This window comes from Oncorhynchus mykiss, chromosome 26 (genome assembly GCF_057628025.1).
Source record: "Oncorhynchus mykiss isolate SJ-2025 chromosome 26, ASM5762802v1, whole genome shotgun sequence".
Classification (NCBI taxonomy): domain Eukaryota; kingdom Metazoa; phylum Chordata; class Actinopteri; order Salmoniformes; family Salmonidae; genus Oncorhynchus; species Oncorhynchus mykiss.
The window spans coordinates 38366743-38386039 of NC_143047.1; the positions used below are offsets into that span (position 1 = coordinate 38366743).

Below are 19297 nucleotides of genomic sequence, written 5' to 3' on the forward strand. Positions count from 1 at the left end.
GTGAGGGGTAGAATGAGAGAATGGTGTGAGGGGTAGAGTGAGAGAATGGTGGGAGGGGTAGTGAGAGAATGGTGTGAGGGAGTGAAACTAGAGTAGCGCTGGGTGATATACCGTATAATACCATATTTTACGATATACCAGTATTGATGCACAGATTGGTTTAGTTTTTTTTAACTTTGCTTTGTTAAAAGTGATACGCTGTTCTTAATATTAATCCACTAGCGTTCTGTAATGACACTATTAGTTTGTGTTTCTTACATCTGCAAACAGCTAGTTTGTCTTTTCTTAGAAAGTTGGGCCTAAAGTTGGGCATTTATTAATGCTAGCTAGATAATACATGTACTGAGTCAGAACAAACATACTTTTCTATACAGCCTGATAATACCAGTGATGGCGTAGACGTAAATCAGCATGTTGTTTGTGCAACAGTCTTCTAAATAAAAGAGGAATACGTTAGCTACATGAAGCAGCTAAGAGAAAACATTCAATGTAGCTCTCTAGTGAACACTTATCAACACTTTGGTTCCTACCCTGTGACAATAACTCCTCCCTGGCATTTTTCATTTTCATGTCAAACCACACTAGTTAAAGTGCCCACTATTTTTATTTTAACTATAGAATTAGAATAATCATTCCATTTCCATGATTCCAACAGTTCACCCAAGCGTTTAGCTCTAAATTACAAGTCAAATCGCAAATGCAACATTTGGTTAAAATGAATGCCTTGTCTGCCCATATCGTGCAGCCCTACATGGCAGTGTAGAAGTTGTGTCAAATGAGTGCAGGAAACGTATGATAATACTGAAAATGAGTTTGGGTTGAATTGAACAATATAAAACAATCAGAATGGACAAAGACTCATTGAAATCACTTGCCACCCCTAGTGTCGCTCACTACTCAAAGCAAATGTACAACTTTTATTATTCAAAAACAAAAGTCAAATACCGTCTTCTTTTTTTTTTTTTAAATACAGTGATATATTTTGGCCATATCGCCCAGCCCTAAACTAGAGTGGGAGAGATGAGAGAGGACAGACAGACAGACAGGAGGGGGGTGGGGTATTGAAGCAAATACTTCTCTAGAGGGATCAGGGGAATGACATGCCTTCCTCCCATCAATCACTGATATTACTCCCTGCATTTGTCAGCGTGCCGCGCCCGCTATCGCCATTACATCTCAGAGGTCGCACCCACGACCCCATTTCCAGGCCGTTCTCCACTGTAATGGCTTGCTCCCGCCACATCGCAATTAACCTTTCTATTGCCAACCTGACAGCCAGCTGGAGACTGATCATTGGGCGACGTGGGCAGGATGTGTGTGTGTCTGCATGCAAGCCAAAAATGTGGATGCTACCACGATGACAGATAATAATGATGAGTGAGAACGTTAGACGCACAAATATCATACCCCACAAAAATGCTAACCTCCCCTGTTATTGTAATGGTGAGAGGGTAGCATGTCTTGGGGGTATGATATAAAATGCTAACCTCCCCTGTTATTGTAATGGTGAGAGGGTAGCATGTCTTGGGGGTATGATATAAAATGCTAACCTCCCCTGTAATTGGAATGGTGAGAGGGTAGCATGTCTTGGGGGTATGATATAAAATGCTAACCTCCCCTGTTATTGTAATGGTGAGAGGGTAGCATGTCTTGGGGGTATGATATAAAATGCTAACCTCCCCTGTTATTGTAATGGTGAGAGGCTAGCATGTCTTGGGGGTATGATATAAAATGCTAACCTCCCCTGTTATTGTAATAGTGAGAGGGTAGCATGTCTTGGGGGTATGATATAAAATGCTAACCTCCCCTGTTATTGTAATGGTGAGAGGGTAGCATGTCTTGGGGGTATGATAAAATGCTAACCTCCCCTGTTATTGTAATGGTGAGAGGGTAGCATGTCTTGGGGGTATGATATAAAATGCTAACCTCCCCTGTTGTTGTAATGGTGAGAGGGTAGCATGTCTTGGGGGTATGATATAAAATGCTAACCTCCCTGTTATTGTAATGGTGAGAGGCTAGCATGTCCTGGGGGTATATTTGTGCGTCCATCTTTCTCACTCATCATCATTCACGATTCATTCTGGATTATCCGTAATCATGGTAGTATCCACATTAATGTAGAAGAGTTTAGAAACATGTTTATTTACAATAAAAAAAATAACAATGCATTATTTACCATTCATTTCTACTGGACACCAAATAATCTGAAACAACCAAAACCAGCAAATTATCCAACAGAGAGTGTAGAGTTGTGTAGAGTCACAAGCCTGATGTAGTCATTGCATTATATTAATATGCGGCCAAATACAACATTTTCACTACTTTAATACACATAAGTGAATTTGTCCCAATACTTTGACTCCCTATAAATGTGGGGACTGTGTACAAAATGTTGGAATGTGTCCTTTCTAAACAGTTCACCTGACATGGATGGAAAAACTCTCAAATTAAAGCTGACAGTCTGCACTTGAACTTCATAGCCATTGATTTTAAATCCAAAGTTTTGGAGTATAGAGTCCAAAATGCCTCATCTGTCCGAATAATTACAGCGGGCACTGTATGTGGGACAAGTAGGAGATGTAGCCCAGCTCTATGCCTCTGTAAGGACAAGTAGGAGATGTAGCCCAGCTCTATGCCTCTGTAAGGACAAGTAGGAGATGTAGCCCAGCTCTATGCCTTTGCAAGGACAAGTAGTAGATATAGCCCAGCTCTAGGCCTCTGTAAAATGGATTTAAATCCCATAACAGTTGACCCGGGTGAATCTCATTGACTCTGTGGTTGTATCGTTTTATAGCAGGACCTGATCCTAGGCCCTTTCCCTCAGAGTGCTGCTGTCTACATAAAACATGCACTGACCACACTGACACAGATTGATGGATGGCTGTACAGAGTCAGACTACACCAGATACCATGAAGCCACACACACACACACACACACACACACACGCACGCAGACATGCACGCTCTCTTGAGGTTGATTATTTTGATGCGGCAGTGTGACCTGATAGGTCAGGAGATTTCCCATGATGATAGTGCCTGGTCAGTCCATGTGATCGAGTGGAGTAGGGGATAGCTGTGGACACACACACCTTCCGCGGGCTGCAAACAATGTCAAGTCATCTGACGCCATCGTTTATTCAGTGTCCCATCGCATCACAGTGTTAACATTGAAAGGCCTAAAGACAATGACATATCATGCATGTGTCATTGGATCACAGCGGCAATTCTATAGGCTAAAACCATCACGGAATGAATGCTTTCAGGTAGCCTCTTTTCAGCAGTATAGATTAGAAAGCAACCTTTGACAGACACTAGGTAGAAAGAACAGACACTAGGTGGAACAGACACTAGGTAAAACAGACACTAGGTAGAACAGTCTTCACTGTGATAAAACAGACACTAGGTGGAACAGACTCTAGGTAAAACAGACACTAGGTAAAACAGACACTAGGTAGAACAGACACTAGGTAGAACAGACACTAGGTAGAACAGACACTAGGTAGAACAGTCTTCACTGTGATAAAACAGACACTAGGTAAAACAGACACTAGGTAAAACAGTCTTCACTGTGATAAAACAGACACTAGGTAAAACAGACACTAGGTAGAACAGACACTAGGTAGAACAGTCTTCACTGTGATAAAACAGACACTAGGTAAAACAGACACTAGGTAAAACAGACACTAGGTAGAACAGTCTTCACTGTGATAAAACAGACACTAGGTAAAACAGACACTAGGTAGAACAGTCTTCACTGTGATAAAACAGACACTAGGTAAAACAGACACTAGGTAGAACAGTCTTCACTGTGATAAAACAGACACTAGGTAAAACAGACACTAGGTAGAACAGACACTAGGTAGAACAGACACTAGGTAGAACAGACACTAGGTAGAACAGTCTTCACTGTGATAAAACAGACACTAGGTAAAACAGACACTAGGTAGAACAGACACTAGGTAGAACAGTCTTCACTGTGATAAAACAGACACTAGGTAAAACAGACACTAGGTAGAACAGTCTTCACTGTGATAAAACAGACACTAGGTAAAACAGACACTAGGTAAAACAGACACTAGGTAGAACAGACACTAGGTAAAACAGACACTAGGTAGAACAGACACTAGGTAAAACAGACACTAGGTAGAACAGTCTTCACTGTGATAAAACAGACACTAGGTAAAACAGACACTAGGTAGAACAGTCTTCACTGTGATAAAACAGACACTAGGTAAAACAGACACTAGGTAAAACAGACACTAGGTAGAACAGTCTTCACTGTGATAAAACAGACACTAGGTAAAACAGACACTAGGTAAAACAGACACTAGGTAGAACAGTCTTCACTGTGATAAAACAGACACTAGGTAAAACAGACACTAGGTAGAACAGTCTTCACTGTGATAAAACAGACACTAGGTAAAACAGACACTAGGTAGAACAGTCTTCACTGTGATGAAACAGACACTAGGTAAAACAGACTAGGTAAAACAGACACTAGGTAAAACAGACACTAGGTAGAACAGTCTTCACTGTGATAAAACAGACACTAGGTAAAACAGACACTAGGTAAAACAGACACTAGGTAGAACAGACACTAGGTAAAACAGACACTAGGTAGAACAGTCTTCACTGTGATAAAACAGACACTAGGTAAAACAGACACTAGGTAGAACAGACACTAGGTAAAACAGACACTAGGTAAAACAGACACTAGGTAAAACAGACACTAGGGAGAACAGTCTTCACTGTGATAAAACAGACACTAGGTAAAACAGACACTAGGTAAAACAGACACTAGGTAGAACAGTCTTCACTGTGATGAAACAGACACTAGGTAAAACAGACACTAGGTAAAACAGACACTAGGTAGAACAGTCTTCACTGTGATAAAACAGACACTAGGTAAAACAGACACTAGGTAAAACAGACACTAGGTAGAACAGACACTAGGTAGAACAGACACTAGGTAAAACAGACACTAGGGAGAACAGTCTTCACTGTGATAAAACAGACACTAGGTAAAACAGACACTAGGTAAAACAGACACTAGGTAAAACAGACACTAGGTAAAACAGACACTAGGTAGAACAGACACTAGGTAGAACAGACACTAGGTAGAACAGACACTAGGTAAAACAGACACTAGGTAGAACAGACACTAGGTAAAACAGACACTAGGTAAAACAGACACTAGGTAAAACAGACACTAGGTAAAACAGACACTAGGTAGAACAGACACTAGGTAGAACAGTCTTCACTGTGATAAAACAGACACTAGGTAAAACAGACACTAGGTAGAACAGTCTTCACTGTGATAAAACAGACACTAGGTAAAACAGACACTAGGTAAAACAGACACTAGGTAGAACAGTCTTCACTGTGATAAAACAGACACTAGGTAGAACAGTCTTCACTGTGATAAAACAGACACTAGGTAAAACAGACACTAGGTAGAACAGACACTAGGTAGAACAGACACTAGGTAGAACAGTCTTCACTGTGATAAAACAGACACTAGGTAAAACAGACACTAGGTAAAACAGACACTAGGTAGAACAGTCTTCACTGTGATAAAACAGACACTAGGTAAAACAGACACTAGGTAGAACAGACACTAGGTAGAACAGACACTAGGTAAAACAAACACTAGGTAAAACAGACACTAGGTAAAACAGACACTAGGTAGAACAGTCTTCACTGTGATAAAACAGACACTAGGTAAAACAGACACTAGGTAGAACAGTCTTCACTGTGATAAAACAGACACTAGGTAAAACAGACACTAGGTAAAACAGACACTAGGTAGAACAGTCTTCACTGTGATAAAACAGACACTAGGTAGAACAGACACTAGGTAAAACAGTCTTCACTGTGATAAAACAGACACTAGGTAAAACAGACACTAGGTAGAACAGTCTTCACTGTGATAAAACAGACACTAGGTAAAACAGACACTAGGTAGAACAGTCTTCACTGTGATAAAACAGACACTAGGTAAAACAGACACTAGGTAAAACAGACACTAGGTAGAACAGTCTTCACTGTGATAAAACAGACACTAGGTAAAACAGACTCTAGGTAAAACAGACACTAGGTAAAACAGACACTAGGTAGAACAGTCTTCACTGTGATAAAACAGACACTAGGTAAAACAGACACTAGGTAAAACAGACACTAGGTAGAACAGACACTAGGTAGAACAGACACTAGGTAGAACAGACACTAGGTAGAACAGTCTTCACTGTGATAAAACAGACACTAGGTAAAACAGACACTAGGTAGAACAGTCTTCACTGTGATAAAACAGACACTAGGTAAAACAGACACTAGGTAGAACAGTCTTCACTGTGATAAAACAGACACTAGGTAAAACAGACACTAGGTAGAACAGACACTAGGTAGAACAGTCTTCACTGTGATAAAACAGACACTAGGTAAAACAGACACTAGGTAGAACAGTCTTCACTGTGATAAAACAGACACTAGGTAAAACAGACACTAGGTAGAACAGACACTAGGTAAAACAGACACTAGGTAAAACAGACACTAGGTAAAACAGACACTAGGTAAAACAGACACTAGGTAAAACAGACACTAGGTAAAACAGACACTAGGTAAAACAGACACTAGGTAGAACAGTCTTCACTGTGATAAAACAGACACTAGGTAAAACAGACACTAGGTAGAAGTCTTCACTGTGATAAAACAGACACTAGGTAAAACAGACACTAGGTAGAACAGTCTTCACTGTGATAAAACAGACACTAGGTAAAACAGACACTAGGTAGAACAGACACTAGGTAGAACAGACACTAGGTAGAACAGACACTAGGTAGAACAGACACTAGGTAGAACAGACACTAGGTAGAACAGACACTAGGTAGAACAGACACTAGGTAGAACAGACACTAGGTAGAACAGACACTAGGTAGAACAGACACTAGGTAGAACAGACACTAGGTAGAACAGACACTAGGTAGAACAGTCTTCACTGTGATAAAACAGGAAATGTTCCACATGGAATGATGGGTAATGTAGTACAGTGGTTCAATCTTTTCGGTTACTGTAGCACCAACTGAATTCTGCTCTGCCTAGAGTACCTCCTGAGGATATGCCAGGCACCCCCAGGGGTCATAGTAGCCCCCGTGGATAGGCCAGGCACCCCCAGGGGTCCATGTAGCCCCTGAAGCTAGGCACCCCCAGGGGTCCTAGTAGCCCCTGTGGATAGGCCAGGTACCCCCCAAGCGCCCTAGTACCCCCTGTGGAAAGGACAGTTACCCCCAGGTGTCCTAGTACCCCCTGTGGATAGGCTAGGTACCCCAAGGGGGTCCTAGACACACTGTGGATAGGCCAGGTAACCCCAGGTGTCCTAGTACCCCCTGTGGATAGGCCAGGTAACCCCAGGGGTCCTAGTACCCCCTGTAGATAGGCCAGGTAACCCCAGGGGTCCTAGTACCCCCTGTAGATAGGCCAGGTAACCCCAGGGGTCCTAGTACCCCCTGTAGATAGGCCAGGTAACCCCGGGGGTCCTAGTACTCCCTGAGGATTGGACAGGTAGCCCCTGTAGATAGGCCAGGCAGCCCCTGTAGATAGGCCAGGCAGCCCTGGTTGGGAAACACTGCTGTAGTAGAGCCGTTTTTCTACCGTCCAACGGTCGTCCGCTCTCCTCAACGAAGTCGAGCTCATTAGCTCCAAAGGTTATGATAACACATGCAGTCAGAGATCGACCGTGAGAGTGACTTCACACCCACACCTGAGAAGGCTACTCTGGCGGAGTCGAAGATGAAGGCCCTCTCCAGTCGTCCACACCCCCCTCTCCAACATAACAGGGCTGAGGGAGAACATAATTGCATTCCTGCGCTCCTCCGCCTGCAAATTGAATTTCGGGGCAAGACCCAGCTCAAACACCTAATAATCCCTGCTGCTCTGCTCGGCTCTCTCACCTAAATGAAACAAGGTCACATTGTACAGCCCTGCAGCTTGCAGAGCCCACAGCGACATCACAACCAGACCCCCCCCTCATGTTTGAGACAGTGCAGCAAAATAAGCACCAATACCACAGTTGGACAACAGAGTTTCACAACAGAGGCCTTTTCTCAGTGCTGTGTTCTTAGGACTGGTAATGTGGTCAGCCTGGATCAATTAGTGCACTTTAATTTACACTGTATGCCAGTCCCTCTTCTTCAATCTCTTCCTCACTCATTACATACATAATTTATTGCTGCCTTTCAACTCCCTCTCTCCCTCCTCAGTCTTACCCAGAGAATGAAATAGAACCCAGTATTATATGTGTCCTGTGTATGGGTCCTACCTGCCACGGTGAGGCGGGCGGTTCGGCTGGCGATGGTTCCCAGGCTGTCGATGGTGGCCACACACTGGTACGTGCCCTCGTCGGGCTTGTTGTGCTTGGAGTGCACCACGCTAGAGATGAGCAGCGAGCCGTCAGGCAGGACACGTCGCCGCCCGTCGTCTGGCGCCAGGAAGGTTCCATCCTTCTTCCACTCCACACGGGCCTGGGGCGCAGTGGGCTCTGAGGCAGGGTCTCCGCTGTGCGCTGAGCAGTTGAGCAGTGCTGGGGCACCTCTCACAGCCAGTGTGTCCCACGGCTCCACTGAGAACCAGAAGGGGCTGAAGGGCCTCGCCGCCGTGCCTGGAGAGGAGAGAGGAAGAGGGGTTGGAGTTAGTTTGTTTAATTACAACTATGGCAGTACGTTCTTGTTGACTTGAACAGCCTTTGACAGGAAGCAAAACAGTATCGGCCCTAGAACAATAACTCAGGTATTTTCAGTTAGATTTAGGCTGTGACCTCTGTTCACCTGCTATTCCACTTCAAATCAATCACTAAGTCACATTTCAAAACCATCACCGACTCACACAAAACACAATTACTGACTCATACATTCTATATTCATAACTGAAGCTTAAAACAGACAGTACAAAACAGATCTGAACACAAACTAATCAATGTCAAATTCAGTACAAAATGTCTTCCTGCTAGTTCACGACAACCCACAGCCAAAACCAGCCCACAAGAATTCACTGGCAAGAGGCAAGGCAGAGACAAATCTCATCCCGTTCCCAAGTCCCTCTCCCTGCAAAAGTGCTTTAATGAGAAGGGAAAGGAAGGTGTTGGAAGGCTTTCTTCCAGCCATTTATCCCTGCGTAATGGTAAACCTCACTGACAACAATTGCTCTGCATTTGCCCTCATAAATAATTCACACATTCACCCAGAGTCACACAGTGGTATTGTTTAGATAAATACCCACAATTATCAGTTCTGCAGGGGTGAGAAAAATAATAATTAAAGGATTCTGAAACCAGTTTTAACGCAACGAACAGCATTAAAATAAGTGTCTGCATGTTCAATGTAGTTTAAATGATGCCGTTATGTTCCAAGGAGGTGACATCTCAGGAGAGGAGGAAAGGAGGGAGAGTTACCAGGTCTGTGGTATGATCGCAACATCAGTTCTGCCATTTATCTTCTGGGGGTAATTTCTCTCTCTCAAAGCTCCAGTTGCACCCGTCGCGTTCCCATGGAGAAGTTATACATGGTATTCATTAGAGGCAATATGGCCGCTCAGTCCCCTTCACTGCAGCCAGGTAACCCTAAACTAAAACAAATAGATTCTTCTATTGACTTATTGAGTTTATTTTTACAGGGACAGTGCACATTAAATCAACGTTTCAGTAAAAGTGACTGTTTTAGTCAGCCGGATCATTTTCAATAGCAAGTCCCTGGGCAGGTTATTAAAAAGTATTACAATAACAGCACAGACTAACAATGTCCAGTGGGGGCCTACCGAGTGGCCCCGGGGTCTGAGGCACTCCAACTTAGTGCTAGCTGCGTCACTACAGACCCTGGTTCGATCCCAGGCTGTGTTGCAGCCGGCCGCGACCCGAAGACCCATGAGGTGGCGCACAATTGGCCCAGCGTCGCCTGGGATAGGGGAGGGTTTGGCCCAGCGTCGCCTGGGTTTGGGCCTGGGTTTGGCCCAGCGTCGCACTAGCAACTCCTGTGGCAGGCCGGACACAATGCACGCTGACACGGTCGCCAGGTGTACAGTGTTTCCTCCAAAACATTGGTATGGCTGGCTACCGGGTTAAGCAAGCATTGTGTCAAGAAGCAGTACAACTTGGTAGGTCGTGTTTTGGAGGACGCAAGACTAACTACCAATATCACGAAGTTGGGGAGAAAAAGGGGTAATTCATTTTTAACAATGAGCAGTGAACACATGCAGAGCAACATAGGACAAGCAACTCGTAGCACGCAGACACACCGAGCAACACCGTAGCACGCAGACAGACCGAGCAACACGTAGCACGCAGACAGACCGAGCAACACGTAGCACGCAGACAGACCGAGCAACACGTAGCACGCAGACAGACCGAGCAACACGTAGCACGCAGACAGACCGAGCAACACGTAGCACGCAGACAGACCGAGCAACACGTAGCACGCAGACAGACCGAGCAACACGTAGCACGCAGACAGACCGAGCAACACGTAGCACGCAGACAGACCGAGCAACACGTAGCACGCAGACAGACCGAGCAACACGTAGCACGCAGACAGACCGAGCAACACGTAGCACGCAGACAGACCGAGCAACACGTAGCACGCAGACAGACCGAGCAACACGTAGCACGCAGACAGACCGAGCAACACGTAGCACGCAGACAGACCGAGCAACACGTAGCACGCAGACAGACCGAGCAACACGTAGCACGCAGACAGACCGAGCAACACGTAGCACGCAGACAGACCGAGCAACACGTAGCACGCAGACAGACCGAGCAACACGTAGCACGCAGACAGACCGAGCAACACGTAGCACGCAGACTGACCGAGCAACACGTAGCACTCAGACAGACCGAGCAACACGTAGCACGCGGACAGACCGAGCAACACGTAGCACGCGGACAGACCGAGCAACACGTAGCGCGCAGACAGACCGAGCAACACGTAGCACGCAGACAGACCGAGCAACACGTAGCACGCAGACAGACCGAGCAACACGTAGCTCATAGGACAAGCAACACAGAGAGCAATTTCTACACCTCACAAGCTACAGACAACAGATAAGATGAGACTGGCTCCGTCTTTCCCGCTTGCTCTCTCTTTTCCATTTATTCTAAGTGTTAAGACAGAATCTCTTCTCTTAGAAAGACCATTGGGGAGAAACTATGGAAAGCAAAATAGTAAACTTCCTGAAAGGAGATACACATGTTCCGTCATAACATATATGGAGACTGTGGTCTTAAAAGCTCCTTACTGTAGCAAGAGGTTGATCACACCACATCAATAGGTCTAACGGACCTGTGTGTCTATAATGGACAGGCCTGTGACTGTGGCACAACAGCAGGCTGTGTATTTATATGTTGGCTTGTGAGACAGATGGAGAGAGACCTGTGTGGAGCTACTGCATTGGGACTTGTCCTCTCCAGCAGGCCTCGAGCACCATCACACGCTTAATCATCTACGTCTTCAGCTGCTGTTGGAACAGTTGGGGAAGCTGGGCTCTGGGGGTCCAAATCACACCGTTTGAGACAAAATGACCGCCTTTAGCAGCTTTGAAGCAGGAGCAGTGGAAGAGAGAGGGCTCTGCCGAGGCGTATTCTAAGGGCGATGGTGTCAAATTGGCTGACCATATGCTTTAAAGAGCAGACACACAACATCCCTAGTCAGCAGAGCAAAGAGACTGGAGTGGGGCTGGACCACAAGCTGCCTCTTCCTTTGACACACTCAATCCATCGGTAAATAGCCCACCCAATTTACTTAATTGTAATTGTAATTATTCGCCTACTTCCTCATGCCTTTTGCACACAATGTATATAGACTCTTTTTTTTATTTTTTCTACTGTGTTATTGACTTGTTTATTGTTTACTCCATGTGTAACTCTGTGTTGTCTGTTCACACTGCTATGCTTTATCTTGGCCAGGTCACAGTTGTAAATGAGAACTTGTTTTCAACTAGCCGACCTGGTTAAATAAAGGTGAAATAAAAATTGTAAAAAAAATCCAGGGTCATTCATCTCGTGGCCAACGCTCTGCTGATGCAGAGGCTGGAGCAATACAGCAGCCATCACTGCTCTGTGGCTAGCTCGCTACACAACAGCGCCCTGCTCTGTGGCTAGCTCGCTACACAACAGCGCCCTGCTCTGTGGCTAGCTCGCTACACAACAGCGCCCTGCTCTGTGGCTAGCTCGCTACACAACAGCGTCCTGCTCTGTGGCTAGCTCGCTACACAACAGCGTCCTGCTCTGTGGCTAGCTCGCTACACAACAGCGCCCTGCTCTGTGGCTAACTCGCTACACAACAGCGCCCTGCTCTGTGGCTAGCTCGCTACACAACCGCGCCCTGCTCTGTGGCTAGCTCGCTACACAACAGCGCCCTGCTCTGTGGCTAGCTCGCTACACAACAGCGCCCTGCTCTGTGGCTAGCTCGCTACACAATATCAAATCAAATTTATTTATATAGCCCTTCTTACATCAGCTGATATCTCAAGGTGCTGTACAGAAACCCTGTGTAAAACCCCAAACAGCAAGCAATGCAGGTGTAGAAGCCCGGTAGCTAGGAAAAACTCTAGAAAGGCCAAAACCTAGGAAGAAACCTAGAGAGGAACCAGGCTATGAGGGGTGGCCAGTCCTGTGAGGGGTGAGGGGTGGCCAGTCCTGTTACAATCTCCACCTGGCTGTGCCGGGTGGAGATTGTAACAGAACATGGCCAAGAGTTGAAAACAGCAGGTCTGGCAGTGGTGGATGGAGAGCGGTGGATGGACAGTGGTGGATGGAGAGCGGTGGATGCGCCCTGCTCTGTGGCTAGCCTGGCAGCGGTGGATGGAGAGCGGTGGATGGAGAGCGGTGGATGCGCCCTGCTCTGTGGCTAGCCTGGCAGCGGTGGATGGACGTGTAGGCCTATCAGTGGATCACGTGGCTGGCTTGAAGCGAGGTAAGTCCAGGTGATGAAAAGTCTTCGTAGTAGCATCTGCACAGAGTTTATATTTGCAGGCCAGCTTATCACAGAGTGTGAAGACACTGAGCGCTTCACTATAAACTAAATACATAAACCAGGTTTGGAAACAGAGGAATTCCATCAGCCCCCCCCCCCCATTATAAACACACACCCCCCAGTATAAACATCATGAATCTTCTTGTATCTCCTGTTGGTTTACAATGTGTGTATGTTCAGTGCTATTACCACAGTGCTCAGGGTGAACAACATTTTACAACTGTCTACAGTACACCCTTACTGAGACCCATAGGGATTACAACACCGCACAAAGCCATGAGACGGGAATAGACTTGAGCCGTAAGCATTTTTTCATCCAACTTTTTACAGTGCAGCCAGAATTTCAGTGTTTTTTGGTTATCATTAAAGGTTAATGAGCAAATGTTTGAGAAACAACATTACAAATCCAAACACAGCAGATAAAAGATGAAACCAGGCCAATTCTATCTCCCAATGAATAGCAGAGTTGACAACAGCAGTTTCACATTTTGAAAGTGCAACAAATATGGAGGGGATGAATGTTTTAGTGATATTTGTCCAACAAAACCCAGGAGGCCGTGCAGTCTACAGCCAGAGGACACAGTGGTTAAGAAGCAGGTGGATGTAGGAGAGGGGAGGACGACCCTGTGGGGTTAAGGAGAGAAAGAAGAAGAGACTCGAGGACAAGATCATCTCAGCCAGGGAGAGAGTGGTTAAGAAGCAGGTGGATGTAGGAGAGGAGAGGACGACCCCGTGGGGTTAAGGAGAGAAAGAAGAGACTCGAGGACAAGATCATCTCAGCCAGAGGACAGAGTGGTTTAGAAGCAGGTGGATGTAGGAGAGGAGAGGACGACCCCGTGGGGTTAAGGAGAGAAAGAAGAAGAGACTCGAGGACAAGATCATCTCAGCCAGGGAGAGAGTCCTACCAACAACGAGGCCAACAAACTACATTTGAAACTACACAAAAAAGGCACCTCTACCATCAAAACTTCTACAAGAGAAAAGTCTCAATCTTTGACAACCGGAGGCAAACTTAACTTTGGCTTTCATAACTGCATCCCAAAGGAATACCTGGAAAAAGAGAAGAGAGTTGCACACACTACTGAACTTGTCGTTGCCAAAAAGATGCAACACTTTCCTCATGTTTGAGTTGCAAACAAAGTCAGAGAATGTGTTTCTTCCAGTGAAGAGAGTTGTGTTATTTTAATCCACAGATATCTTGATATCTGCAGGGCCACAGACTATTCCTCCATTGTTTACTTGAGAACACAGAGAGAAGCTAGTGAACAACAAACGTATATACTCTTCCAATGTCTATGTCTATGGGCCCTGAAATCGTTCTGTGCTGAAATAGTTTCATTTCACACAGCTGTGGAGTTACAGGGGAGGAGTGTTATGGGCAGGGATGGGAGGTGTCAGAAGGAAACCGCATTACAGGCAGCGAGGTCTAATCTATTCTGCCCTGCGTTGTGGGGCCCACCGTTCGTCTTGAAAACATGGACTGTCTGCAGACCTGGCCAAGCCGGGAGCAGAGGGGAGAAAATGAGGTTGTCTGCTTGATAAGTATGGGCTGTTACCTCGGTCCCGCTGTTTCCGAAATCCACTTTACTCGGCAGTCAGAAAGGGTTTGGGATTGGAAGCGCGGCTTACGGCAGTGTCCTGATAGGCACCCCTTTCTCCCCGAGCCGGGTGAATGGGAGAGGAGTGGATTCACACCGATGGATGTGCTACATCACTAGGCCCGTGTGCCGATGCTGAAAAATGCTTGAATGCTGCTGTTTGAGAAATGCTTTCAGGGATATTACAAGGCTGGGAAGGTGTGTGTGTGTGTGTGTGTGTGTGTGTGTGTGTGTGTGTGTGTGTGTGTGTGTATGAGCGGTATTCACAGGATAATATTTGGTTATAAGTGCACTTCTCACTCAGCAGAGTAGTGTTTAGGTTGGGCTTTTACAAGGTAACTGAAGGACCTTGATGGCACAAAGTCAGGTCAGTTAAAGTGACACACTAATCAGCTCAAGGATGGAGAATCTACGTCGAGGCTATTTAACATGGAGGAGATCTGCTCATATCAACGGTGGGCTTATTCGCATCAAACAGCATCACTGCCTGGTTTAATCATGAAAAATGGAATATAGGCCTCTGATAAATTCTTGACAGAACAGATAACGTTTCATACTCATCAGCTACCAAGGTGAACCTCTCAAAGTCATGTCGAAATCCAGAGAAAACCAGACGGTCTCTAACCCGCCACACAAAGACCCCCTGTCCCCCTAGCCCCCCCCCCCCCCCAGCAGGAAGCCTCCTTCCCCCATCCCTCCAACTGCTGGAGATATATTGAACAGACCACTAACAGCAACATCCTTGAGCCTGAACCGACCATTCCCTTTCATACTTCAACTACTTACTTGCTCATTGTTACGACACTGTACATAGCCAATAATATAACATTTGAAATGTCTACACTCAAAAGTTTTAAAATAATATAATGTTAATTAATGTTTCCCTTTTACAATTCCCTTTTGTTCATGGTCTATTCCATTTTCTTGGGAAATGTAAACAGATATATCCCTTACCAATAAAGCCCTTTGAATTGAATGTCCTGAGAGACAGAGGGCGAGAGAGAAGAGAAAGAGTTCTCAAACATAACATCTCTCCACAAAGGCCCTCCCCGTCTCAGTTTGGAAGGATTTCCCGTCGGAGCAAATTTTGTAATTTTGTTTAAAAAAAAATTATAACACAGTATTTGTACAAATAAAACAAAAGTCTAGTTCAATGGCCTGGTATACTGTACAGATAGTTGGTACGAGGTTTGAAAATTGTCACACTGCCCTTTGTTAGCATCTAATATCCACCCCATGGTATTGCTTTATTGAGTCAGCACACTGACCTTCAGCTAAATTAACACGCTCCAAGAAAATATCCTTTCTAACAGTAAGGACTGGTGAATATAGGAATATACATGTGAAATATGCCTGGTAATAAGAGGAGAAAGGTCTGCTGCTACAGATAAACAGAAGTCAGTTTCTTCTTTCTCGTCTCTTTCTACATCTCTACACCTTCCTCCCTCTTCTCTCTTTGTCCCTTCGCCCACTGTGTCAGTCTCTTTAGTCAGGCTGGAAATGCCCCTCTCTCGCTCTCTCTCTCCCTTTCATGTCTGGCCACCTCCCTCTTCACAGACTCCCCTTCATCTCTCCATCCCACTCGTTTTCAAGCCCATCTGTCACCAGGAAACACGTGGGGAAATAACAGTGATCTGGAGAGCAAACCTATGAGGGGGGAGGGTTTGTCTTTCCAGCAGGAGGGTAGTGGTACGGCTTATAGCTCCTCAGACTGAATCAGATCAGTCCATTGAAACCAAAATGGCTGTTTCAAAAAATAAAAAAGGTTCTCTATGAGCAAACAAACAAACGCTTAGAAGTGTGGCTATATAGAGTAGTTGGTAGTTGAGTAGCTGTAAATAGACAACAGACCTGTCCTCTATAAAAGCCTGTGGTGCAGATGACTAACAGACGATTAACTGAGCCTGACGTTCACCTGTAGTCACTGACTGACTAGATAGAAGTTCTGTCAATAAGAGATGAGTGAAAAAAAAACACATTTTATTAGGAGGGTAGAGCTGTAGCTGTGACAATGGATAAAATGAGAGAAGTCTCATGAAAAAAATATTTAGAACCTGCCATGTTAGATTACCCCCCCAACTCACTGGACACAAAACAGCCACACACCAAGTGTGTGAAGAATGCCCCTCTCCCCAACAGTGTGATTACTACCTCAGTTTAGAGCTTACTACCTCATACAAGTACTTGGGAGTATGACTAGATGGCACACTGTCCTTCTCTCAGCACATATCCAAGCTGCAGGCTTAAGTTAAATCTATACTTGGTTTCCTCTATCGTAATCGCTCCTCTTTCACCCCAGAGGCCAAACTAACCCTGATTCAGATGACCATCCTACCCATGCTAGATTACAGAGATGTAATTTATAGATTGGTAGGTAAGGGTGCTCTCGAGCGGCTAGATGTTCTTTACCATTCGGCCATCAGATTTGCCACCAATGCTCCTTATAGGACACATCACTGCACTCTATACTCCTCTGTAAACTGGTCATCTCTGTATACCTGTCGCAAGACCCACTGGTTGATGCTTATTTATAAAACCCTCTTAGGCCTCACTCCCCCCTATCTGAGATATCTACTGCAGCACTCATCCTCCACATACAACACCCGTTCTACCAGCCACATTCTGTTAAAAGATCCCCAAAGCACACACATCCCTGGGTCGCTCCTCTTCAGTTTGCTGCAGCTAGTGACTGGAACGAGCTGCAAAAAAACACTCAAACGGGATCTCTTCATTCAAAGACTCAATCATGGACACTCTTACTGACAGTTTTATCTCAATCTCTTCATTCAAAGACTCAATCATGGACACTCTTACTGACAGTTTAGGCTGCGTCGCGTGATGTATTGTTGTCTCAACCTTCTTGCCGTTTGTGCTGTTGTCTGTGCCCAATAATGTTTGTACCATGTTTTGTCCTGCTCCCATGTTGTGCTGCTGGCCTGCTGCCATGTTGTGTTGCTACCATGCTGTGTTGTCGTCTCGGTCTCTTTATGTAGTGTTGTGTCTTGTCGTGATGTGCGTTTTGTCCTATATTTATGGATTTTTAATCTCAGCCCGTCTCTGCAGGAGGCCTTTTCGTAGGCCGTCATCTAAATAAGAGTTTGTTCTTAACTGACTTGCCTAGTTAAATATATATATATATATATATATTTTTATTGTAAGTCTTCCACCCAAAGATAACTTACACTGTGGGGAGTATTTGCCATCAGCAAAATGATCAAATTCCCTAAATACAAGAAAAGGGACAGAAATGGAATTGATCTCCACTGTTGCCGTACAGGAGGCTCTTTCCTGTCCTCCAGCGCTTCTCAAGGAGCTATAATGTGCCCACTTTACTTTCCTTCCCTGTGAACCCTCTGACAGGAACAATGCCAGGCCTGCCTGGGTTTGGTACTGGGGATGTGACCCGTTGACCGTTAGATCCAGCTGGATGTTCTGATAGCTGTTGAGGGGTGGGGGAGACCAAGCAATAAAAAGGCTGGACAGAATGATTGGTATGGCTGGCCACACCAGCTTTACTGCCTTGGTTGGCACCGGCTCAGCTGGCAGATTGAAAGGAAGGATCCAATTCTCGCGGCTCGCGGTGCTCTGTCATCCTACTTACAGGCAAAAAGAGGCGAACCACCGGACCCCGGCAGTTAGAAAACACTGCTGGTTCGCTTTCTGGCCTTGGGTCACAGTGACTACATCAGCTGTGCAGGGGAAAAAAACCTTTACAGGAAGATTTTAATCCAACCAGAGAGAACACTAAGAGACAAAAATTTGGAACATGGCTCAGTAAACTAGTGTCTTTAACAGTGCTACAATTGGGTCCACTATACGGTATTTAATCAACATGTTGTACTGTTTCAAGACTAGTTTGATGATGAATAAACTCATCTTTTCATTTGCAGTTTTTAGCCCGAGGTGTTGTATAAATCCCACTATACAAGGCCAATTTATCTGGGGAGCAGCAGGGATGACAACAAGCATGTGGCTGCGCCGCGGGCCTCTGCCGGGCCAGGGCGCGCCGCGGGCCTCTGCCGGGCCAGGGCGCGCCGCGGGCCTCTGCCGGGCCAGGGCGCGCCGCGCGCCTCTGCCGGGCCAGGGCGCGCCGCGCGCCTCTGCCGGGCCAGGGCGCGCCTCTGCCGGGCCAGGGCGCGCCTCTGCCGGGCCAGGGCGCGCCTCTGCCGGGCCAGGGCGCGCCTCTGCCGGGCCAGGGCGCGCCGCGGGCCTCTGCCGGGCCAGGGCGCGCCGCGGGCCTCTGCCGGGCCAGGGCGCGCCGCGGGCCTCTGCCGGGCCAGGGCGCGCCGCGGGCCTCTGCCGGGCCAGGGCGCGCCGCGGGCCTCTGCCGGGCCAGGGCGCGCCGCGGGCCTCTGCCGGGCCAGGGCGCGCCGCGGGCCTCTGCCGGGAGAGGATTCATCCTCTGGCTATAGGGAGGAACCCACCAGGAGCTAGTCAATGAAGTGAGGCTGACACAAATGTGTTTGATGACTGTGTGCAGCAGGAGAGGAGAGTGTCTGGGCGGGTGTGGGGAGAGTGAAAATAAGTGTGGTATGGAGGAGAAAGTGAAAGCGAGAGGAGAGAGAGGACTGCTGTTGGCAGGATTAGGTAAATCTGTCTCTCCCAGATAGCAAATCCCTGTGGTATCCTGTTCATTTCAAACAACCGGCTCATTCCTCTGACTGAAGCACTTCTCACCTCCACTGG

General features: G+C 46.3%; 1 protein-coding gene across 50 annotated transcripts in view; it reads right to left on the bottom strand.

The window, feature by feature from the left end:
- The window catches only part of LOC110506206 (neogenin), a 216073-nt gene that overhangs the window by 137772 nt on the left and 59004 nt on the right, over positions 1-19297 (bottom strand). For all 50 annotated transcript variants that reach the window (XM_090222960.1, XM_090222972.1, XM_090222964.1 and 47 more), the window contains exon 2: positions 8315-8653. In XM_090222960.1, the coding sequence (XP_090079086.1) occupies positions 8315-8653 (339 nt within the window). The remainder of the gene's footprint in view (positions 1-8314; positions 8654-19297) is intronic.